This window comes from Manis pentadactyla, chromosome 5, assembly GCF_030020395.1.
Source record: "Manis pentadactyla isolate mManPen7 chromosome 5, mManPen7.hap1, whole genome shotgun sequence".
NCBI lineage: Eukaryota > Metazoa > Chordata > Mammalia > Pholidota > Manidae > Manis > Manis pentadactyla.
Window position 1 is genome coordinate 100,715,712 of NC_080023.1, and position 26,087 is coordinate 100,741,798.

General features: G+C 37.1%; 1 protein-coding gene across 1 annotated transcript in view; it reads left to right on the forward strand.

Moving 5' to 3' along the window:
• Positions 1–2,146: 2,146 nt before the first annotated feature.
• NDST3 (N-deacetylase and N-sulfotransferase 3) overlaps positions 2,147–26,087 on the forward strand; it is a 172,712-nt gene continuing 148,771 nt past the window's right edge. The window contains exons 1-2 of the mRNA XM_057502571.1: positions 2,147–2,283; positions 14,989–16,116. Coding sequence (XP_057358554.1) covers positions 15,094–16,116 — 1,023 coding nt within the window. The 5' untranslated portion in view covers positions 2,147–2,283; positions 14,989–15,093. The remainder of the gene's footprint in view (positions 2,284–14,988; positions 16,117–26,087) is intronic.

Below are 26,087 nucleotides of genomic sequence, written 5' to 3' on the forward strand. Positions count from 1 at the left end.
TTCCTGATGGATGGCTGGAAATAGCAGTCACTGGTGAAGGTAGCAATTCTCCCCAAAGCATCAAAAAACTTGATTGTGCCATCAGGCAAACCTAACTGAGGAAAACCCCAAGATATAGACATGAAAATACTAAATACCTTATTTTGTAGAAGTTTTCTATTTTTTTTTCCTGTTTGTTTTTGGGCAGGGAAGACAAAAAGAAAGAAGAAAAAACGAATGCCATTTCTGAGCCTACCTACATACCTTGAAATATTTTGGAATGTCTGGGTTCATGAATCTTGTTTATTTCTTGAAATCCTGTAGAAAAGCCTGACCTCCTATCCCTACATCAATACATTATGAGTAACTAAAAGGCAGGGAAGATTCCTGCTTTTCTTTTCTTTTAAAAATATTATTGTATTCCCAGAGCTATTTAGTAATTGTTCAATAATTTATTTTTGATAACTGAAGTGATTAATGTATGCTACAGATAACATATCATATGGATGACAGAGCAGGCTCTCTGGAAGGAGTATTTTTTAAAGAGCAGGTTCTAAAATTCCCAAAAGGCACAAAACTTTCAACGGGTAGTTAACCACAACTTAAAAATAAATAAAACCAATCTAATACATGTCATCTGACCAAAGAAATCTACCATCTTCACATTTTTGTTGGCTTTCAGAAGGACATTGGTTCAGTCACTTCTGTAACCTCTCTATCATACACAGCAAAAACGACATACAGCTTTCAGGCTTCAGTCTAAAGGTCCAAACTAACTCAGAACATTTGGGAATCTAATCAAAGGTCTTGCTCTACAGTATCCAAATGCCTTCATAAAGTTAAGAAACAAACAAACGTTTAATTTCTGTATTATTTGGGTCTCTTTGAATAGACAGAAATTTCAACTCAAGCTGCCTTAAGGTTAAACTGAATTGATTGATTTATGTTTCAAAATATCTAGGATCGAGACCTTGTTTTAGCCATAGCTGGATTCAGAGCTCAAATATTCCCATCAGGATTTAGCATTTCTCCAACTCCCAGGTATGCCTCTTTGAGTATTAGCTTCATTCCCACACTTCACATGATGACACGAGGAGCTCCAAGCTCACATCTCACTCTACAAAGTCCAATACAATAAAGTCCATGTCTTTGCCGGGAGCAAAATAAGTCCTACAATGGTGACTTTTTGTCTCTGATTGGCCAGATTTGGGTCACATACATTTTTGTAAACCAATCCCAGCTATCAAGAGGACATAATCAGTCCGATGACCAGACCTGGGGGTCACCCAGTGTGTCAGAGTAGTGGTTGACAACCTGAAGCAAGTAGGCTAAGGGGAGGGGCAGTGGCTGGATCTTCCAAAGAAAACAGGGGTATTGTTTCCATAAAGAGGAGTGAGTAGCTGGGAAGCAAAACCACAAATATCCACAAGTTATCTTTAGTAGACCCCCACTTATTAAAACGTTATTAAAGCCATTAGTGGATCAAAATATGATTTTTAAAAAATCATTTGATTGAGGCTTCTAATCAAACTATAGTTTGTAAGAATATAACCTTACACCTTGTATCCAAAATATTGCTTCAATTGCTAGTCTTCCACTGTTCTCGGGATCTGAAACACATGGGCTCGGCAAACAGAGGCAACTACTGGTACCCAACCTCGAAGCCGCCCGCCGCGACTTCTCCAGGTCCAGTGTCACGAGCAGTAGCGTGACCAGCGGGGACGGACAGGGTGAGCCCCACCTTCCGAGCGCCGCCTCAGGGACCTGCATCCACTTCCGTGGTGGCGCGACCAGTTTCATCCTTGGCAGCCGCCGCCAACCCGCCCGCAGCGGCCGTCGGGTTCGCTGGCCGGCCGAGTTCGGGACTCCCGGGGTCCCCAAGCCAAGACCCAGAGAGGCTGATCCGCAGAGCCAACCCAAGCGAGAGGCGGGCGAACGGAGAAGCTGCAGCTCCCGGCTCCCGCCGCCCCTCCCCGGGATGGCGGGCGCGCGCGGGTTGGGCGCAGGGAGGCGGCGTGAGGGCGGCGGCGGCGCGGCCGGGAGGGTCCCGGGGCCGCGATGCGCGTCGTTGCGAGCGCACGACTCTCCGGCGCGCCCGCTGCGCTCGCCCTGCAGCCGCTTCCCGCCCCGCGCCCCGCTCCGCCCGCGCTCCGGACCCGCCTGAATCGCCCCCGGCTGCGAGCGCGGGACCCCGTGCGCGAGGGGAAGGGCCGCCCCCGGCTCCGGGAACCGCGTCGCGCCCTCGGGGAGCCGCTGAGGCCGAGCGCCCGGGGAAGGAGCATCCCGCGGACGCCTGCGCCCGAGGTAATCACCTGGGTTGAGGTGCCGGACACCGGACCAGGGACACTTGCGGTGCGGACTCCGGAGGTGGCACAAGGGAATCGGGACAAGTTCCTCGTGGCTGGAAGGGGTCCTGAAACCCGTCCATCGTTTTATTTAATTAGCCGTTCCTCTGCCGTTTTAAGTAAGTTTGTTTAGACAATGAAAAATACAGTCTCCTGGATGACTGTAGGTTTGTAAATATAATCCCGAAAGTTTTGTATGGTGTGATTATTTACTTATGAATATTTATTGACCTGTTAACTCTTCAGCTAGTCAGAAAACTGACATTTAAAATATTCTTTGAGTAACATTAGAAGTTCGCTGTGGCGTTCAGGCATCGCGTTATTTATCAGCTTAATTAGCATCTGTCTTCCCGAAGTGGTACCAAAGCCTGTCTCTTGGCGACGGGTCTTGGATGTGACACTCTTGCCCTCTAGTGCCTCGCCAGCTTGGTAGCAGTTTGATGGCTAATAGTAATAAGATGTTACATAACACAATGGTACTGGGCCAAAACTGGTATTGCTGCCACTTGTAAAGCCAGAAAGCCTGATCTGAAGGTAGTGGACACTGCTCTTTCAGTTTCTTTTCTATTGAAACTTTCTCAAGAGTCTTTAGCTTTTTCAACTTTAATTCCGGGTAAGTGTATCTATTTATTTCCTGTATGGTAATGGCTCACTCACAAATATAGGGGCTTTTAGTAAGAGATAGCAACTTTGTTTTCAATTAATCAAAGAATTTTAGGATTGAACAAGTGCCTAATTTATTCTTGTAGAAGAAATAGAGCGTTTTAATTAAATTGAGTGAAACAAAGGAATGTCTTGTCATTCTGGGGTAATTTTAGAGCTTCTCTTTTATAAAATTAAGGTATTATGTAGATGACCCTTCATAATTAAGATCTCTTCCAACAACTCGTAGTTATTCTGCAGCAGATTTGTTAAACAGAACACATGTCTGTTGTTTGGTGGCCTAGAAATTTGTAAGTAACATCAGAGATTTGAATTATAACTACCTGTCTATTTATACAGCAACAATCCTCAACAAATACTACTATTTGATACAATTCACTTTGTAAACATTATTTAAAAGTATGCAATTAATAAAATTAAATGCAACTGGAAAGAATTAATCAGCCTAAGTATTAAATAATAGAAGCTTTAAATTAAAAGAAAGTATATGTACTGTACATTTAATATATCCACTTTTTTTGGCTTAGAAGAACCAAATTACATTCTTTAAGGGCATCTTCCAACTAGTTCTTCTACTATCTGGAAACTAGTGAAGCCCTATTTAAAGTTGAAATTTTATCCATATTCTCAATATGTATTGAGATTCCATAAATGTATTGGAGCATTACTATATATGTGGAAGAGTTTTGAAAACATCACCCCTACGTAATGTAAATAGCTACATCTTTATGTCAGATTAAACACAGATTGAATATTGAGACACTTGCAGAACTGATCTCAAACTCACTTTTTCTTTAACCTTAGAAAATATATTAACAACTATCAAACAATGTATTCACCACAAGAGAGCAGAATGATATGGAGGAGAAACACTCGAACATCTGATGTTCAGCTGAAGGGCATATTTTATTTTTTTTTCAAACACAGCTCCTTATTATTACTGCATCTGAGAAGGAGATTTCAAAAATAAATTTGAGAGAGACTATTTAAAAATAGTATTGACCATACCAACAGGCTTGCCCTAGCAGCTCTTTTTGTGTTTTCCTTTCTCCAGTTAACATGGTATGTACCATCTCTGTGGTTTTTTTATTGCTCTTTTTATGATTTTGATGGTAAAACAAAGGACTTCTGTCTCTGTATAATATTAAAATTAAACTAGGCACATGAGTTAATTTCTGCATAGTCTTTGGAATGAAGGATTCTTAGGTTAATAAAGTGTTTCAGATAAAACAAAATTTTCATCTCTTTCTATAGATACTTATTATAGTTTAGTTCTGCTGGATTATAGTGTACCTTCTCTTTTAATACATTTTATTGAGAGAAATATTGCTTCTGAAGAATACAGCAAATATTAGAGTAATCTGTGATGTAACTGAAAGATTTGTTGAAAAACATATATTGTAGAAGCGATAACCAGTCACTTGAGGTTCTTTTCTCTGGACATATTCTGATGGAAAAGTTATTATGAGCTAGAATCTAAATATTCAGTGGTTGACTTGTCATTTCAGAATTTTAATACCATTACAAATTTTTCTTTTAACTCAGAGAATCTTATATGACTTCCTTGAAACTCGGTTGAGTTTCAGCTGTTCTTTGGTAATTTTTGCCAACTTTTTAACTTAAGTATGTATTTGTTGAGGTATAGAATAACATTAAAGGAAAACTATATTTAAATGATTTATTATTTGTATGCACTCTAAAAACAGAAATAGAATTAGTGATAAAAACACTATTCTCAACTAAATGAATGCCTTGGATTTCTAATTGCTTAAAAGTATAGACAGTAAGGAAAAAACAGTGGAAGTTTACTTTTCGTCTGCTGTGGCACACTAAAATACATGAACACTGAACACCTATCCAGATTAGAGGAAGTTGACACAAAAGCAACAGCTTGCATTGTAATGATAATTAGTCTGAATAATGCTAAAAATTGTTTTATGACTGAAGTTCCTCTTAGAATACCCAAGAATTGGTTTTAGAAAACCAATCGGTTTGTCTGTTTGCTTTCAATAAAAATTATATCCTTAGGCTCTGGGATGTCACAATGACCTTCATGTCACTGTAAACATTTCTCATCATTTCATGTAAGTTCCGTAACTTTAAAAAGAAGGCCCTGCTACAATTAATGTATATAATAAATTAGTTCACAAAAAAATCATACAAATTACTAAGGGCTATAACTTTTGATTACCTTTGCCAAACAAGGCTTAAAAATCAAATATTGAAGTCCTATAATAAAAGCTTTTAGTAGCTCAGTGATGGGCAGCCATTTTACATACACTTAATTTATAATCTTTTGCTCTGAATACAGTGTTTGAGAATAACGTGAAACTAGATCTGGATTCTAGGTCTGGTTCTGCCAAAAGAGATGTAGTAGTCTTTGGGCCTTGGTCCTTCACCTGGAAAGTGAGGATCTCAGAGAAAAGTGAGGACCTTTTCTATCCTCTTTTTTGTCCAACACTGGAAACTGTTCTGGAGGATAGGGCAAAGGGACATGAAGAAAACTAGAGGATGCTACAAAACTTAATTTGTTTATAAGTGCTGTTGTCTAGATTTTTAGTAGTAGATTTTTAAGTTATAAAAATAACATTTAATAGAATGGTTACCATGTAGCAGTCATTGTTCTAAGCACTTTATGTATTAATTTTTAGCTTATTAAGCCTTTACAAAGATTATTTGAGGTAGGCAATATAATTATTCCCATTTTACAAATAAGGAACTTGAGGCACTGAGAGGTTACACCCACTAAGATCACATCCCTGGCAAGTGGTAAAGATGGGATTCCATTCAAATATGGCTCCAATGCACATGCCCTTAACCACTATATTACATTGTCTCTCTACAGGTTTTCAAATATCTGTGCTTAATATGCCTCTTGATATAACAGGCAATTCATGTACTGCCCCATTTATTTCCACCACTTCTATCCCTACATATGATCATTCCTTCATTCAAGAGATATTTACTCAGCTCCTTCTATTGTGCCAGGCTTAAAGCAGTGCCAGGACCACTGCATGTGGTGCCTTTGCTAATGAAGAATATATAGTCTAGCTTGGGTGATTTCTTTCTCCTCTCTTGTTACCCCAATTGCGATGAGTGTCACTCATTCTAAAAGATGCCCAAGATAACAAAAAGAATTTGTTTAACTTTTTATAGATGCATTTATAGGATAGACAGCAATAGAACCAAGACCTCAGACTTCTCCTTAGGAGTCCCTGTAATATTTCTTCATTGTTCCTCTCTGCTTTTTTTGCATTATCCTCTCTCTCTCTGCATGAGGGCTGCCTCTGTTTCTCTGGTTCATGTAACCTGCCCTAAAGCATAGCCAAAACTGATCTATAACTTTACACCTATGGTCCAGGCAAACAATGAGAGATTGAGTTAATACTCTTTAACTCCCAGGATTCTGAAGGAGGATAAAAATGACAAGTGTTGGATTATATCCTAAAAGCTGCATTTGCAGTAGGCATAACACCCTGCTATTAGGCATACAGCCATGCATACATTCTAGCTCAGTTGAAGAGAATGTAAGCAGACATTTCCCCCCTTCAAGTCATACAGGCAGAACAAACAGCAAGCAGCAGTGGGATAGTTTTCTTCTCTTGCCTCACTGGATGGCATAACACTGAGAGAGGTGAACAAAGTGTATTCTTTCCTTCATAATTTCTAAATACACAGAAGTAGGGAAAATTGCAATAGAAACTAATTTTCCATTTAAGGGATCAAACAAAGCTAATGCCCCAAGTGCAGCTTTTCTCCCATCCATCTTAAAAAAAAATCCCAGTTCTGGAGACAGAGTGTATTCTTGGTTGTACTGCATGCAAATCAGCATCTTACTTGCCTACCACAGCAGTGTTCAATTAACATGACACAATTTCACACATTCTTTCCCAGAGAAAAGCATGTTCTTTGTCAATTTTTAATATTACTAAATTACTTTTAGCAAATTCATGTAATGTATTTGAGGGCTTCCAATTCATTTTTCAACACTATAAAATATAGTTAATTTTGTGAAAGAGGAATATTGTCAAGATCTTTTAAGTATCTTTCATTTATGTTAGAACCTGAAGTTCTTTAGTTATTAATACTCATTTTCCAGATGGCAATCTTTTCTCACATTTCTTATACTGCCAGCTTCAACATGATCTATTTCATTTAGAAATTGATTTTTACTTTGGGATGATGGTGGGTGTTAGTGAAAAAGAAAAGACACATTACAGTGGTAAGTACTTCCCCTTGCATGTACTGCAATACTTCACAAAATGTATGTTTATATATATTCAGTTCTTCCGTATGTATAAGGAATAGCCTGTGATTTCAAAAACTAATTGCTCCCTCTGCCTTTTGTTAATGGTAGATAATTAAATAATAGCTAATGTTTCCTTGGTGGAAAACAGATGTTTTCCTTTTTAAAAACAGATGCATTGCAAAACAACTTCAGCCATGCTGAATCCTGAAAAATGTCAGACTAGGGAAAAATAGATATTCGAATAAGATTGAGTGAAAGGTACATTCTGGATGAGCCTGATTTATGGCTGGGGTCCAGGTGATCGCTGCCATTCACAGTGTTTATATTATTGCCCTCATTGCTTGAGGCCATTTCTCCTTGTCTGGAAGTTTCCTCCCCACTTACTCATCTGGCTTCATCCTCTGAATCCTGTGGCTCCCAGCATACCGGTCCCACATAACAACATGTGACTGACAGAGGTATCCATTCATGGAAAATGGTTTGACTTCGTGACTGCCCTAATTTGTGAATGCAGTTGCTATTTGTAAAATTTAGTAGAGGCTCTTTTCTCATTCATTTAACAAGTATTCAGTGTAATGTTCTTTAAGTTTTGTGTTGATATCAAGAATATAGCAGTGAACAGGACAGGTACTTACAGATGCTTCACATCTGTGGAGAAATAAAGAAAATCACGTGACTGATGATAACTAAGGAACGTGCTACAGAGGTAAAGTAGATGCCGATGTGAGAGTGTAACGGAGACAGGGCAGGTCTGAGGAAGCAGGAGACTTCTGTGAGGCAGGGACCTGTGTGTTGGGAGCCACAGGATTCAGAGGATGAAGCCAGATGAGTAAGTGGGGAGGAAGTTTCCAAACAAAGAGAACAGCTTGTGAGGAGACGCTGAGTCAGAAAAGAGGTTGTCTCTTGAGAAACTGAGAGAGGTCACATTTACCTGGATTAGGGTGGGAGGCCCACCACTGAGTCAGGCCTGGGATGAGTGGGAAACCTACCTCACAGTATCTTGTGAACAGGTACAGGAATTTGGGCTTTCATCAGTAAGTGAAATAGACAGGCATTGATGGGATTTCAGCTGGGAAGAAACAATCAGATTTGCATTTTGATGTTAGATTGAGCCGCTTGTAGAAAGAACCCAGAGTGTTTCTGGAGGTCACTTGTTGCAAACATTCAAGTGAGAAGGACATTGCCTGGAAAAAGAGGGAAGTGCTTAAAAACGCAGGTGAGTTTTTGGAAAATCTAAGTGAGAGCACTTGGGTTTATTAGATGAGCAGGAGTGAAGGACAGAAGGTGTCAAGGATGAGCCACTAGGTGGTTGTCGAAAGATGAAGATGGTTTTAGAGGGTAGAGCACAAATTCAAGTTTGGGCAAGCTGAGTTTGCTTGTGACATGATTTCAGTGGAGCCAAACAGTGGCAAGCATATAATAATAAGAAAGGGCAAAGTTACTGTGAGTTGTTTTGTTATTATATCAAGTTGATAGTTCCATTTGCAATCCTAGAGCTCAAAGGAAGCTAGGTTTGAGTTACAAATAAACATTTGGAATTTATTGGAGCATAGATGGTAATGAAAACCAGGGAGTATGTGAACTCATCTAGGAAAAGGGAGATGAGAAGAGGCCAAGGATGGACATGGTTCTAGGCATCTCTGACTGAGCCTTCTCCTCCACTCTGACACCCAACTGACTTGAGATTCCTGTACCAAAGGAATGCTTACATAGAATGTTTGTATCAGACTTTCCCACAAGTCTGCTTACATAGAATGTTTGTATCTGTCTCTTTATGAATCCTTAGTGTATTTTTATTGTCTATCTTCAGGATATTTCTCTCATCTCATGTTATTAATATAGTCATCATCATTTTCATCATAACAGATAACAGTTAGTATATTCATTCTATATGCCAGACACTTTTCTGAGAGCTTTTCATAGTTAATCTGACAATCTTCATTAAAACTCTTAAGTAGGTACCACAAGTATCTCCATTTTCATGAGGAAACTGCAGCATCTAAAGGTAATAGCTACTCAGTAATCATTTCCTACATATCTAGCATGGAAGGCATGTGATGCAGTTGCCTTCCTGGGTATATGGTATCTTCAGTGCAGGCTGTGAGTTCAAATTTCATTCAACCATGATGATCTGTGGCATGTTGGGCAAGTTACTTAACCTTTAAAGGCCCACCTCTGTGTTGGCATGTCATAAGAGTTTATTAGTGTTAGTGGTGTTGCTGTTGTCATTATTCTGCCTCCCTTAGGATTATTTCCTTCAGTTTGCCTTACAGAAAATCCTCATGAAGTGGTGATGTTTATAACCAGTATAACCTTGCAGTTTTCCTGTATCTACTGTGACTACTCAAAAATGTGCACTTAAAAGGTTTATTTTATAAATTTAATATATAGTTTCTTGGTCATTCAGCATATTCTTTATCATAGGTTCAGTAAGAGCCAAATGCAACTGCAACTGTCAGCTCTACACTTCTAATAAGGACAGCTGTGTCCATGGAAAGTCTGACATGCAGGCCAGTGTGCCTGTCCTTCCATCTTACAGAGAACCCTTCAGACCAGGCAAAAGTCAGTAATTTTTCAATATATTTTTTGTAAAAGCACTTCAAGAACACAATCATTAATCACTACACTGAAGTGTTTGCCTGTTGATCTTGTTGGCCTTTAAAAATGTTTGTATCCTATTTTTTGTTTGAAAGATTACTGGGAATAACACAAATTCTATACCCTTGGAAATTTCAGTCTAATAAGAAAGAGATATATTAAACAAATAATGTTGCTAATTTATATTTAGCAAAAGTTATGATAAAAGCTCCAAAAGAAAATAATTTTTAATTTAGAGTACACAATCTGTTCTAAAGGCAGAAAGAGTTGATCAAGAAAGGCTCTCCTGAAGAAAAGAGTTTGTATAGCAATATAGAGATTTGCCTGTGACTAATCAATTTCAGAGATTTCCTTGACTGTTTTATTTTAAAAATCCAGCTGTTTTATAGAACACTGGGATTTTGCTATCTCCCCATGCATCATTTAGTAACCTGTCTGAACCTTAAGTGTACATAACTAGCTCAAGTCAGTTTCCCGTCTAAGTTTCTGTATTTCTATGACTGGCACTTTTATTCTTCTAGTCCCCCATCCTGCCCATGTCACCAACCATAACTTAACAGTAATCATGTCTTTGTGGGTTTTCCTTCCAAGTCTCTCTTTGTTTTTATTCTCTTTGATCACCACCTCACTTTGTACATATCCTATCCCAACCTGGATTATGCAGCAACCCGTTAGCTGGAACCATCCTGACTCCACTCCTTTTTCACTCTGTACAGAGAAGCATATACTCTGTTTGTAGTACTGCTGTTTGTCCATTCTGGGTGTCACTGCTACACTAATCATCTATAAACACTATTTTAACTATTTATTTTCTGTTCAAATGCATTACAGTGCTGTTTCCAAGTGGACACTCTTAAGCTTCACAGTCACTTCCAAGGCCATTCACTATAATCTGCAGCTGCTCTTTCAATGAAATATTGTTTCCATTTTCAATCCAACACATAGTATCATATAGTTTTATCTCACTTTCAGATAAACACATTTTAACCATTTCATTCTTCAACTTTACCCAGTGGTTTTGCCTGTCATGTTCACCCCATCTTTGTATCCAAATCCTGCCCATCATGTCATGTCCTCCTCAAGCACTCTGTCTCTTATAAACTGCCATTGGCTTTTGTAAATATGATTAATCTCCCTCACTCTTCTCAGACTTGTAACAGCTTTAGTAACTTGTATAGCAGAAATGACTATATATTAGGACAAATATAATGTTGGCTGTTGTTTTGCAAGTCTTATTTCTCCCAATAAAGATTATGCTTCTACATGAATCATTCCTAATATCACCTCTGAGGTATCCCCAGAACCTAGTACAATACTAAGCCCAAAGTAGGGTTTACTTCGCACAATCATTAATTGATAGACATCTTTGGGTGGGTGAAGATTTAATACCTACCATAGTGGCTTTTTTATCCCATAATTGAATGGTTTGATTATATTTTTTTAGGATTAAATAAAACAGACATTAAATCTAGCAAATGTATAAATAATTATAAACATAATGATGCATGACTTTAAAAATAAGTTATGGCTGTAGAACAAGGTGGAAGTGTCAAATTAACCTATTAATTGAATTGCCACTTTATACAACTAATTCCACAAATAGTCTTTCTGTGCTTATTCTGTGCCTGGACAAAGGGCCCAGTGAGAGACAAAAGAGGTTATATCCATTCTCTTAGAGTGTACAGTCAGACAAGGGAGGCTGACTCTAGATAAAATTTTAATTTCATTAGTGTCAAGTACAAAGGAGAGATATTTCCCACAATGTTTGTGTGAAACTTCTGGTCATTACCAAGTTTGGGAGGTCAGCTCCATACTGAAAAGGTTTTGCAGGGGACTGTATGGAGGAGCTTAGTTTCCACAGGTACCTCTGTAGTTCCCAGTGATGCCCCACCATCATGAGGGCTCAGGAGAAGCTGTGGCAGTGACCTCCCATGCAGAAGGAGCAACCGAAGCAGTTCAGTTTATCCTGAGTGTGGGGAAGTTGGGGTTCCTGTGGCCAGGATCCTCACTGAACTTAAACCCCTTGATGATGTAACTGGCCTGTTGCTAGGCTACCACTTCCACATCTTTAGGCAATAAGCTATTGTGCTATATAGACAGCTCAGCCCAGTGCTCTCTCTGGGTGAAGGCAAAGACGCTAGAGCTCGACCTACTGCCGGGGGAACAAGCTGGATAATAAGCCCTTTCACCCCAAGGAAACGTTCTACTGTCATTTCTTTGGTCACACTGAATCCATAGTGAACTTGCTAGGGGCTGAAACCCTTTGGCAAGACACTGAGATTTTCAGAGTTAACAGAGACACAGAGAATGGGAAGTACTTGTTTTTGGAAAAGGTTGTAGTAGGAACAGTAAACTTTAAGAGTCTACACCAGAGCTATTTTGTTATGAAAAGATGTGCTCAAAATAATAAAGATGCTAAGGGGCATAAAAATTCTCAACGAAAATAGAAGTTGGTCACAGGGGTTGTAGTACAGCATGGAGAATATAGCCAATGGTTCTATAACATCTTCCTCTTTTAACAGATAGTAACTGCACTAGTGAGGGTGAGGATTTAATAATGTAGGGAACTGTTGAACAACTGTGTCGTACACTTGAAACCAATATAAGATTGTTTATCAACAATACTTCAATACAAAAATTAAGGAAGATGCAAAAACAAAAAAAGTCTACACCAGAGACTAACGTGGGCACAGCAAAGTGATATGTGCAGTCACAAAAGGTTTGCAGAAAACTTAAAGAATCTTGAATATGTTAGATCAAATTCTACCCTCAGGGACATTACACTGGAATTCCCTTTGGCTTTTGGAGGAAACTTGAAGAGTTTAATGGAAACGAAATGTCTTTAAGTATGTTATATCTGCTAATGGAGAAGGCAGCTTTGATAGGTTCCTAACACCCATCCTAAATAGTGAGAGTAAATACTCACCAGTCTGCTTCATCCCAAGTAAGAATTGTATGAGTTACACGCTGATCACTTCTGACAGTAGGAACAAACTATGGAACAGTGCTATCTGAAATGTAAGATGTGGTAATAATACATTTTGCATCCAGTCAAAACTCTTCACAGCTAAAACTGAAACACGGGCACAGAGAAAAATGAAATGTTACATCCTGATACAATACAGAATAATACAATACAGAACATTGTATTATTCATAAACATGGAAATAACTTTAAAACTGCAATTACTTTCAAAATGAAATAATTACAATTATAATGAAAATTCTCAGTTGTCCTGGTAATTTGGATTTGCTTAAATTACACCTAAATCTATGCTCATATGTTTAAAACACTAGAATGTTATCTCTCATATTAGGTTTATCTTACAGCATGTCAGACAGTGGATGGCATTTTACTTGGCAGAGGGCTGGCTACCACAGACTTCATATGGTCCTTCAGAGGACCAAGTCCTGTGTCCCCCTTTCTCTGCAGTGTCCCTCAGACTTGTCCCTTCCCACATAATCCCTGACCTGTGATCACTAACAAACAGTTCATGCCTGGATTGTGAGGCATCAGACAGCAACTCACTTGGCAGACTTGACTCTCTAATAGTACTCTGTATCGTCCACACTTCTGATTAATTCACTTTCCTGAAGATTCTTCCCCTTATCATGTTACTTGCCAAACCAGGAAAGTGTAATGCTCCCCACAGGCTTTCTGAACCATAAACTTCTACACTATCAAATATCTCCATAATCTTGAGTGCCCATACTTGGTAAAAGTTATTTTTTTCATCTTTCCTTCTGCTCTGCATCAGAGTGTCTCTTGCCCAATATTGTGCTGATACCTGCCTCTGTAAACTTCTGTCTTCGATGCCTATTCATATCACCTTCATTCTTAAAGGGTCTGCCCAGTCCTACCTTCTCCAGGAGCATTACCGACTTCCCCACTTGCCATGGTCTCTTCTCTCATCCCATTACTGTCATTTGTCTCTAATCAAGAACCCATATGTTATTGTTTGTCACTCACTGACTTACTTTATGATTGTGGACCCTTTAAAGAAATTCACTCTGCTATACATTTATTTTTAAATAGATAGTTACCCCATAAATATTCAAATAAATGATGTAGATGCCCTAAATATTGAATGAATAACTACAATATATAATTTACAAGATAAATGGGATAGCCTATAAATATCTTGCAGTTATACTCCAGAATATATATTATTCATAAAGATAAATGTATGTTATTCAAAATATCATTCATTGCTTACTAGGTGGGTGTCAGAATTATAGAGATAGAATGTTCTTGGTGATCACTTACTCCAACCTTATCATTTTACTTGGAAGGTACTGGGGTCAAAGTGACATAATAAGAGGCAGAGGGGCAATGCACCCGAATCTTATGGAAAACATCAAATGTGATGTTCCTCCAGTGCATGTTGTCCTACCAGCTAGTTTTTAGGCTGCCTTATGGACAATAACAAGGCCTTCTTAATTTTTATTTTATATTCCATGACATTTCCTTGAAAAGTGCCAGGACCATAAGACTTTAATAAATTTCTGCTAAGAAGCACCTTGTTTCTTTCTTATTATTTTTCAAGTTACTAAATTTTCAAAGGTTACCAGGACTTCAAAGGGTTTGAAATTATAGCATAACAAGATGTTTCATGAAGTGTTGGTTGTTCTCAATTTTTTAAGAAAATACTTTTATATACTTTTTACATATAATTACTGAGTTCTTTTCCAAAAAGCAGAAACTAGTATCTTAATTGTAGCATTTAATGAAATCTTTCCAAACTTCTATGAATTTTCAGTATATGTAAACATGAACAGCTTTAACACATTACATGAGGTGGCAGTGATTAGCTCAGGTGACTTCTCTGGGGTCTTAGGTCTCTGTTATCTTAGGTCTACAGTTTGATGCAAAGCTCAGTGAGCCAAAGAAAGCCCTCATTAGCCCCAGTGTCTTTTCTGTACTAGAAATAGAGCCCTTTTCAGAAAGGAGCTGTTCATTGGGGCCCTTTTCCTCTTTCTATCCTTCCCTGTCCTCATCAAGATCTGGAAGAAGGAAAGAGAGGTTTCCTTATCTACCATAAACCAGTTCATCTGACTAAGAGATTGCCACTAATGCCAGTCATCAAGGTAAAAACATGCTCATTTTAATGCTGCAGACTGAATGTTTGATATTCTATTCTATTCTACTTTTCAGAGTGTATTTTCTGTGTGTCCTAATCAAGCAATGCAAATGTGCTGCAATGGTGACATAAACTACTGACTGAGAAGTAGCTGAAACGCCATCTTCTTTTATTTTTTTATGGTGCTTCTACTGGAACAGTCTGAGGAAAGTGCATACAATATGAGTTTTCTCATGAAGCTTCACAGACACTTTCAAAGAACAGTTATTCTGCTTGCCACATTTTGTATGGTGAGCATTATTATTTCTGCTTACTACCTGTACAGTGGCCACAAACAGGAAAATGAACTGTCTGAGATGGCTTCAGAAGTGGACTGTGGGGACTTCCAAAACCTACCATATAGGCTGGTGGAAGTGAGGATGACGAAGCTTTCTGATGCCTCAAGGACAGGCCCCACAGTCTTGGTGTTCGTGGAGAGCCAGTACTCATCGCTTGGTCAAGACATCATTATGACTCTAGAATCCAGTAGATTCCAGTATCACATTGAAATTGCTCCTGGTAAAGGAGACCTCCCAGCACTTACAGAAAAAAATAAAGGCAAATATATTCTCATTATTTATGAGAATATTTTAAAGTATGTAAATATGGACTCTTGGAATCGAAGCCTTTTAGATAAATACTGTGTAGAATATGGTGTGGGTGTCATTGGATTCCACAAATCTACTGAGAAGAACCTGCAGAGCTTTCAGTTGAAAGGTTTCCCTTTTGCCATCTATGGAAACCTTGTGGTAAGAGATTGTTGTATTAATCCTCATTCTCCATTACTTCATGTGACCAAACCTTCTAAGCTTGGAAAAGATTCTTTGCCTGGAACTGATTGGACAGTTTTCCAGATAAATCACTCAGCTTACCAACCAGTAATATTTGCTAAAGTAAAGACCCCTGAAAACCTATCTCCTCCCATATCTAAAGGTGCTTTTTATGCCACTATCATACATGACCTGGGGCTTCATGATGGAATTCAAAGAGTTCTTTTTGGCAACAACCTTAACTTTTGGTTGCATAAGCTCATTTTCATAGACGCGGTTTCATTCCTATCAGGGAAGAGACTCACATTGTCCTTGGACAGATACATCCTTGTGGATATTGATGATATTTTTGTGGGAAAGGAGGGAACAAGAATGAACATCAATGATGTAAAGGTAAGGCTCTTTTGTCTCAAAGTTTCAAACTTCAGTTCATCTGTAACTGTGTCTACCATCTGTCCCAGTTTAGGGCTAAGGGATTTCCTGGGACAAGAAACTTTTATTTTATTGGAAAACTCTTAGGCAAACTGGGATGAGTTGACTACCCTCAGCTATATTTGAGATGTAAGACTATATCTCAGCCCTAGAATAACAAAGTAGATAGTAGATAGTGTATTTCTTTCTGACTCAAGAAAAATGAAGGTTGTACTAAAGGATTGAGTGTGGCAGGATCCTGAAATGCTTTTCTTTGTGTATTTAAAAGTAAAGAATAGCAATCATCTTGTTTCTTTAACTATCTGTTTTAGAAAACTATGATTAATCCAAAAATTTAGTCCATTTAAATATGAAATCAAAGCAAATGAGAATAAATATTCCCTCAGATCTGTAAGAACTTAAGTCTCACAAATAGGAAGTTCAGATATTTTTGGAAGTCAAATATGCAACTCATTTTCTTATATTTTTTTAAAGCTGAAAATTAGCACCACTTAAATACGGAGAACATGAGTACACAAGCTTACTTAATCACATATAAACATAAGGATTTTAATTAACTTTCAGAATTCATTGAGCAACTTCTGGTACATATGCAAAGCCCATCATGCTGCATTTAAATTGTACTAGATTTCTTATTGTGTAAAATTTCTGCTCTTAAATAAAACAATTATTTGAAGATAGTTTATTATTATTGTGAATGGATTATGTTACATAAACGGTTGTTTAATATTAATGAAATTTTAAATTTTAAAAATCTACATTTATCTTAGTTTCCCATTCAAAATGCCATAGGATTCTATCTCTGTTATATTACATATTGATTTCTCATAAAAGTGAAGGGAGAGATTTTGATACATAATTTTTATTCTGTACAGCTTTTACCTTTTGGTAAAATACAAAGAACTAAATCAGATGGAAAAATATCTTGAAAACTGCATTCTTTTCTCCAGACACTAAGCATCTGGCTGATAATAGTAATTCTCATCATAGTAGTTAGATGAGCTCAGAATATCAGAAGGACCATTAAATGTTACCATAAGAGAGTGTGATGACTGAAGAGGAAAAAAAATTCCATATTTTGGGCACTATTTGAGGCTCTTCCTTTTAACTCAATAGAAATTAATTAATACAGAAGTTGTGCTTAAATGTTCATTGTCTTTTGAAATATACTTTGAAAATGTAGCTAAATTAAAATCAAGCTAGTAGCTTAAACATTATGTGCTTGAAAATTACGAACGATATATAATTCTCTTTCTAGTTTTTCCATTTCAAAATATTATGATTAAAATATTTTAGGTTTTATTTCTGAAGCATAATCCTTTAAAACTGCCAAAATATATAGTTATGCCATTTAAAAATATTCTAGATAAATCTCTTGAGTTTTTATGCAAACCCTAGTATAGCCTCTAAAATATACAAAATACAAAATGCCTTTAGTGCTCCTAAGGTTAAGCCATTTTTAAGGGATATAAAAAATTAAAACCCTGCTGAACATATTCGGTAAGAATTTAGCATGTACAAAATATTTTATGAATTGCTCACATTTAGATGGGAATATATTTTCTAACCAACATAAGGCTTAAAGCATCTTTTGAATTATTTGGGATTTTAAACTACTTATAAATAGTATCTGTGATTGTGTCTCAAAACACTCATTCATTGTAGTCCATTGTCCTGAGAACCTAAATGTACCCATTCATGCATTCATTCATTCACTCTGTAACTGGTCATTTAGGATGCACTACATGTGAAATTCTTTTGGCGATATGTAGATGGGATCATAAACCATGGTCTTATTCCTTTAGAAGAGAGGGTGGGAAGGGTACAGTTATAGACCTCGCCCCCCCAGAAAACACACAGTTAAAGGTTGTACTGATCATCTACCTGCTCACTTAATATAGCCATATAACATGCCAGGCACGGAAGTAGGTACTAGGGATACGAAGATAAGTAAAGTATGACTCTCTTAAAGAGTTTACTGTCTTGGGCATGGGGGAATGGTACATAAGTAGATAGCTTGTACTGTCATAAGTAAAATAGTAAAGAAGTCTCCATGGTTTTATGTAAGTAATGCTGTAGGAAACACTGTACTGTGTGCTGTGTACCAGAAACTATTAAGTCCTGTGAAGCAGGGCAGATTTGGAAGGCAAAGCTAGAGCAACCAATATGACGATTTGGGAGGCTGTGCTGGTAATACTCAGACAAATTAAGGACTTTTGAAACTAGGAGAGAATAAGAATGAAGAAAGAAGGAACTATTTAGGAGGTAAACATATGGAAACAGAGAAAGCTTAGATGCTATACACAGTTTCACTTTCTGAAGTTTCAGTTGCCCACTGTCGACCCCACTCCAGAGGTGGATGTTCCTCCTTCTGGCGCATCACCAGAGGGTCAATAGTAGCCTAATGCTAGATCACAATGCTTACAGCACTCACCTCACTTCATCTCAACACATATGCATTTTATCATCTCACGTCATCACAGGAAAGGTGAGTACAGTGCAATAAGATATTTTGAGAGAGCACATTCACGTTTCATTACAGTATATTGTCATGATTATTCTACTTTGCTATTAGTTATTATTGTTAATCTCTTACTGTGCCTAATTTATAAATTAAACTTTATCATAGGTATATATAGGGAAAATCAGTATATATATAGGGCTCGATGCTATCCATAGTTCTAGGCATCAATGGGGTCTTGAACCGTATCCCCCAAGGATAAGAGGGACTACTGTGCAAGCCTTGGCAGTAACAAACTTCAGAGAAAGTATGATGAGCAGTGTAAAATCCAACAGCATGATCCACTGAGATGAGTTCTGGCAAGTCTCCTTTGGAAAAAGAAAGGTCACTGGGGACTCTTGCAAAATGCAGGGGAATGGAGTCATCAAGGGAGAGGCACAGTTGTTTTGAGTTCAATATATTGAAGGGTTAAGACATGGAGAAGGAGAGTGCAGAGTATTCAGTGGAGAAACTTGGATGTGAAAGAGAGAAGAGAAATTAGCTGGAGGGTGAACTGGGGTTACAGTTACCAACCATCCTGGTTTGCCTGGAATGAAGGCATTCAGTGTTAAAACTCAGAGAGCCCCAGGCAAACTGATAGGTCTCCCTAACTAAAAGAGCACATGGTCTAAGCAAAGGTCACGGATGTGGTGATTAATTATACATAATTAATAGAAATATTTTAATCAAATTCTTTTATTTATTATTACTTATGAACAAATTTTATATTTTCCCTATTTAAAGCATTAGGAAAATTGAAAAGAATAAGAAAACTGAAGGTAACAGAATATTTCTTGCAAAATTAGAAGGATGGTGCATTACATATAAATTTTAGCTGGTATTCTAATCACTGCAAAAGTGCTATTGTTTCCCATATGTGAAACAAAAAATGTGTTTTCTTATTTGTAAATGTAGAATTAGCAACACAGTATTAGTTTTTTACCCACCTAGGTGTTGAATAATGTGAGTACATTTTAAAGAGCCTCAAAGCTACAAAAGAAAATGTGATGTGGCACAAAATACATGACTCTTCATGAGAAAGAAGAAAAAAACAGAACTAAGGTGTCCTTTTAGTTGCAGAATTTACAAGCTACAAGCCATATCCTTAAAGAATCAAAGAATATAATTTAGATAATAAAAATATTCTTCAAAATTGTACTAATTTCAGTTAAAGTCAGAAAAATGTATGTGTATATTTGTATGTGTATGTGTGTGTGTGTTTTATTGAACTACCTTGGTAAGATCTGTGTCAAACTCACCATGCACTAGTTTTGTTATATTATAATATTCAAGTTCCTAGTGTTGTAGGATCTGTCCTCAAACTTGCTAAGTGGTGAAGTGTAAGCATAAACTCCCTAAGCTTGAAAGTAAGCATACAGAAAGGGTTTTGGAGAGGGAAAGTGGTATAAAAATAGATGTTTCTATCATTAATGCATTTCAAAGTTATACAGGAAAACACAGCATGACCAAGTGAATATTAACAATTCAAATTCCCTTTTAGAAGAATAAATTAACTCTTTTAAGATTGATTACACCTTTAGAATTGACCATTTCATGTAACATTTCACTTCTAAGATAGATGGGAAGTAGAACAGGAGGAGGTGCTGGTAAAGGTGGTCTTTTAGTTGTATTCTCTCTGCAGCTATACTCTCCACAAATAAACAGCTGTGTATCACTCTTTTCCCCGTGTGTTTCTGCCTCCTTCCCTTTCTGTAATAGGCACACATTCTCAAACTTTGACAAACTTTCTAACATCCACGAGAAAATGAACCATCCCAGCCATGTGTGAACGTACAAATGAGGGGCCTGTGATATGGTTGGAGGTACCCAGGAAACCCTTCCCTCTCCTCTCTACCCAAATCTTTCCCACTGTGCCCTTACACTTCACCAGTCCTTAACTCAGCTGTTTCTAGTTTACCCCTTTAAAATCCTACATTTTTAAAGTAGCCTCATAACAGAAGGCAGTTCTTAAATCTAAATTATACAATGTCATGTGTGACTTTATCATTATTTTTCTCACTAACTGAAGATCCCAGAGTATCTAGGGGAAAGAAAGTGCTGAAAATAGAAGTAGGAAGCCATAGAGTGGTATCAGGCTCATAGATAGATTTGGCTGACTTCTCAGTCTTGCTAGAGGCTGACCCCTGGAGACTGTGATCAGAGTGTAAAGGTGAGCTCTGTGGTGCCTGGCTTCACCTTCTCCTAAGAAGATTCACTACCCCAGCTAAGGTAAAGCCAGAGGTTTCATAAAATCCTTGAAAAAGAACTTGACACACCGAATGTTGGCAGGAGGGGGAGGGGGACGGCAGGGACGGTGGTGGGGCTGCAATCAATTATTCTGTCATAACTAAAAATAGAAAGGAAACAATTTCTCCAGATATTTTACTACTTACAGTGTCCTGAATGGATGTCAAGGCCTTTACATAGCACCAGTCCTTTCTAAATCCATATTTCTCAAAGTCCTTTCCAGTATCTCTGATGTCTCTTATTTTTTATTTGCTGATATCAATTTTAATTGCAGTTATGCTCTAGAAGCATGTGTCTGTTTGATACCAATACTCTGTTTGCTAGAATCAATTACAGCTGGATACAATATTCCTTGTGTACTTGACAAGAACATATATTCTCCAGTCAAGGTTTATCTATTAGTTCATCTTTGTTAATTGGATTGTTCAAATCCTTTTTGGAGGGAGAGGAAGGAATGGGGTACACTACTTGATTTTACCAAAGGAGTAAAATCTCCAACTATGATAGCAAATTATAAATACTTCTGTGGTTTTCTATCAAGTATTACCTTCTGTATTTTGAAACTATGTTAAGTGTGTGTGTGTGTATATATATATACATATATATATATATGTATGTATATATATAGTTATATTTATATTTATATATTAATTTACATTTCATCATTCTATGGCTAACTTAATACTAATATAAACCTATATCAGCTCTTTTGTCACTTTGAAATTTACACTGTATCTCATTTTTATATTTGTTCTCTCTTCTCTGTCTGTCTTTACATTATTAGTTTTGAAAACAACATGTCAATGAATTGTGTTTTTTATGTGCCTTGTCAATATTTGTCTTTTAATCAACAATATCAGTCTACATGCACTTAATTTAATTATCAGTGTGTGTGGATTCATTGCAGCTGATTTTGTGCCTTATATTTTTCCCACTTGCTCTGTTTCATCTTTTCTTTGTCCTTTATTGCCTTTATTGTCAGATCCCTTTTTTCTACCTACTCCTGGTTTGAAATGTATATATTTTATTTGCATCCTTCTGTTAGTTTCTCTAGAAATTAAAACATATGTGCTGAACACATGCTAAAATTAATATCCTCACACCTAAGTCAAAAGGTATGAAGTACTTTACCTCCAGTCATGTCCACTCTGCTTTGGCAGATGAGCCATTTCTTATTTTGGAAGTTAACTTTAATTGTGTTTAATCCCAGATATTAGACATTATTATTTTTACTATCATCAACATTTGCTGGCTACTCCTTTTCAACAGAAAAGTCAAAGCTATGCCATTAAACATATATTCAGATCATGTCCTTCCTCTGCTTACAACTCCCCAGTGACTTCCAATCTCTCCCACACTAAAAGCCAGAATCCTTACCCTTTTTTATATACCTTCCTTTGATTCTCTGATGGTAGGTCCTACTTCCCTCCTCTTCACTCACTCTACAGTAACCGCTCTAGCCTCCTTTGTTCCTAGTTCCTGCTTCAGGGTTTAGCACTTGCTGGTCTTTCTGCTTAAAATATTTTGCCCCCAAATTGGTGTATGGCTCTCTTCCTCACTTCCTGCAGGTCTTTACTCAAATATTACCTTCTCTGGGAAGTCTTCTCTAACCATTCTCTTTTAAATTACAATCCCTATGTCGTCCCTTGTTTCCCTGTTAATTTTTCTCCCTAGCATTTATGATCATCAGTGGTGTGCTGAAATGGGCTGACAAAGGCTCACCATGTCAACTGTGTACATCTTTCCAGGCTCAATGACACGACCAGAAGTTTGAAATTTGAGATTTGGCAGGGAGGCTAGTGTTTACACCATGAAAATTAGCAAATACTACAAATCTATGCTTTTTTTTTTTTTAAGAGCCTGTTGTTAAAGGTTTGACAGCACACTACTGGACATACTATTTACTTATATTAAGTAAATATATATTTACTTATTTTTGTTCATTTGTGACTTTGGCTTCTAAAATGTAAACTCCATGAGGGCAAGATTTTTCTCATCTCTTCTATTCACTGAGGTATCCTCAGCACCAAAAAGTGCGCCCAGCTCAGTATATATTTGTTGAATGAATGAATCTCTTTGTTCCTGAAGCACGTCCTTCAAATGTTCCTTTAGTGAATTAAGGTCTGTTCATGGTAAACTCTCATATATTATGGAATGTAAATGTCTTTATTCACCCTTGTTTTTGAAAGACAGTTTTGTGGAGTGTACAGTGTTTTGTTGACAGTGCCCTCATGTATAACTATTGCTGCTCATACTAGGAATATTAGGGCTCCCTGGAAGTCACATGAATGTTTACAGTAGTAGAATGTGAAAGAATTCCACTGGTCCCTAATCGTTTTAAAATTTACTTATTTGGTACGTGTTGGTATTTTAGTTTTAAATACTAGGTGCTTTTTCATTTTCACTTTAATAATTATGGCAATTAAAAATAGTAGTTATTACACTAATTACTGAAATAGCTATGTATTGGTTTCTATAGCTGCTATTACAAATTACCACCAACTTAGTGACTTAAAACAACTCAAATTTATTACTTTACAGTTCTGGAGACCAGAGGTCCATGGGTCTCACTGGACTAAGTTCAAAGTGTTGGCAGGTCTCTGATCCTTTCCGGAGGCTCTAGGGAAGACTCCAGTGCCTCACCTTTTCCATCTTCTCAAGTCTGCCCACATTCTCATATTCCCCTCCTTCATCTTCAAAGCTAGAAACATTGCATCTCTCCATGCCTTTCTTTAATAGCCACATCTCCCTCTGACTGAAATTGGGAAGGTTTTAAGGATGCATGTGATTAGATTGACCCACGTGGATAATCCCCATCTCAAGGTCCTTAACTCAATCACATCTGCAAAATCCTTCTTCCCATATAAAGTAATAAATTCACAGGTTCCAGAGATTAGGACATATACATTTTAGGGACAGGAAAGAAGGGAGGAGGGTTATTTTGCCTGCTGCAAGCTATGCTTTACATATAATCATGCCAGCAATACTCAGCTGCTCGGTTCCCCCAAAGGACTTTACCACTGTTCTCACCAGGAAATGGAACTTTGGTGACATACATGTGATCAAATAATTTCGTTGAGTAAATAGTAATTAATTGGGGAAAATTAAGTTATTGTGTTCTTAAACCCTTCATACACCTTACATTCCAAAGGCTAACACAGGAGGAAGTAACCCTTTCTTCACTTGGATATTTTAAGAAATTTAGCTCTCCAGTGATTGCTCAGTAGTAACAGATGTGACTATGAGTTCACTACTTTAGTAGCTTCTAATGTCATTTTTCTAGAAGTGCATCAATTACGAGACTAATTAAAAAACAGCTTAAAAGACCAATTTATTAGAACTAACACATAGTTATTTAAGCACTGGTCACCAGTTTCATTATACTTTTTTTTCTCTTCCCATTTTATTCTCGTTGGCTTTTCTTTTGTCCCTGCATCCACTTCAGTTTCAGTATGCTTATTTTATTTTATCAGCCTTTCCCTCTTTGGAATCCCTATCCTAATTAACCCCATCCAAAAATGACAGTGGAGTTCTAGTCCATCTGCTTATCCCTTCTCTCTTTTGCTCCCCTGCTTTGATTCCCTAGTATTTAGATTTGTACAGCAGTGCTTCTTTTTCTCCCTGTATAATTTACATATTTATTTTTATGAAACGCACTGTCTCTTTTTTTCCCCTGAGATATATATTCTCAGTAGAATCAGCTTTCCAAAAGTAGAAAAAAAAATTGTGTGTAGAAATTAAGCCAGTATATTGGGGCGTTAAACAATGAATGACCTATCTAAAAAAAATCAAAGAAAGAAAGAAAAGAACAAATGAAAGTTCTTCACTCTTCTTCCAGATTAAATAATCTATATACACTATAACAACATATAACAGAGATGGTCCTTTTTTAGGAATCCTAAGAGACAAAGTATTTGAGTTCACAAAGAAAGATGACTTACTTGATACTCTTGAGTAAATGAATTGAGTGGTTTTCACCATAAACTGTTCAAAGGTTAGCATTGCTGTCATCAAGGTAGTTGATACTTGTGTCCTGTCAGACTTGGATTTCTGATATACTGAAAAATACCTTTAGGAGATCTTGTATACTTTTAAACAAAAAATACCTGAAAATATTTTCAAAAGAAAGATGGTATTTTAATTAAAATTCATTTTAACTCTAGTGTATTTACTTTAACAAAAATAATTTAGGTTAGTATTCAAAAGATTTTTGTATAATTTGCTAATCTGCTCTAGAAATGTAGTAAGCATCTAAAAGGAGGAAACGGAGAAGAGAAAACACTTTTCCAGTCTTTATTTCTTATCTGATACAGGGCCATTGTCGTTGGTCTGGCTGAAGAACAAATGAATAATAGAAAAGGAAAACTATTTTTCATTCTTGTTAGAAGTTTCTTGCTAGAACTAGATCTCCAAAATCATTGTCTTTTGCAACTTCTCAAGAACTATTTAGTGCTCAGAAACCATTTTCAAAGAAGACCCAGTTGCTCATTGCACTCAGAAAAGTTCTGTTTCCCTAAATGGGATCAGTTTCTAATGGATGCCAATGGTAGGAGGCTCTTCTTCAACCCTTCAGGACAGTTCTGAGTTCTAACAGAGTCTTGGTGTTCAATGCTCTGTACTTAGAAATTCACACAACCTCAATACAACATTTTCAAGAGAAAGAAAAGCCTAGGAAGGTAATTCACTGTACATCTTTGTTTTTAAGCCATCAACAGTTTTCAGACTGGTTGTCTATTATAACTGAATGCCTCTAAGGAGCAAAATCCATACTGAACTTAAGCCCACCCTTCAAATCACTCAGATATGACATATTCAACAGCTTGTAACTGTATTTTTAATGTTAATGAGCCTAAAATCCAGATATTTTTTAAGTTACCAGAATTAACTTGTAATTTGTAAATGAAAAGCAGGATGCTATAGTATTTTTTAAAAGGAACAACCTAAAAATTTGCCACTAGTTTCATCTTAATCTTTTACTCAAAGTTGTTTAGATGTATTTAATCACTTACCAAGATGAGACTATTGTCATGAGTTACCAAATCACAGAAAAGGCAAAATAATAATTTTAAATGCTTGTTTAAAAATAAACTTCCCAGTCCCCCGATCACTTGGTAGATCTAGGGAGGGCCCAGGCATCTGGATGTTTAACATGCTCACCTAAATGATACTAATACAGATGGTAGAC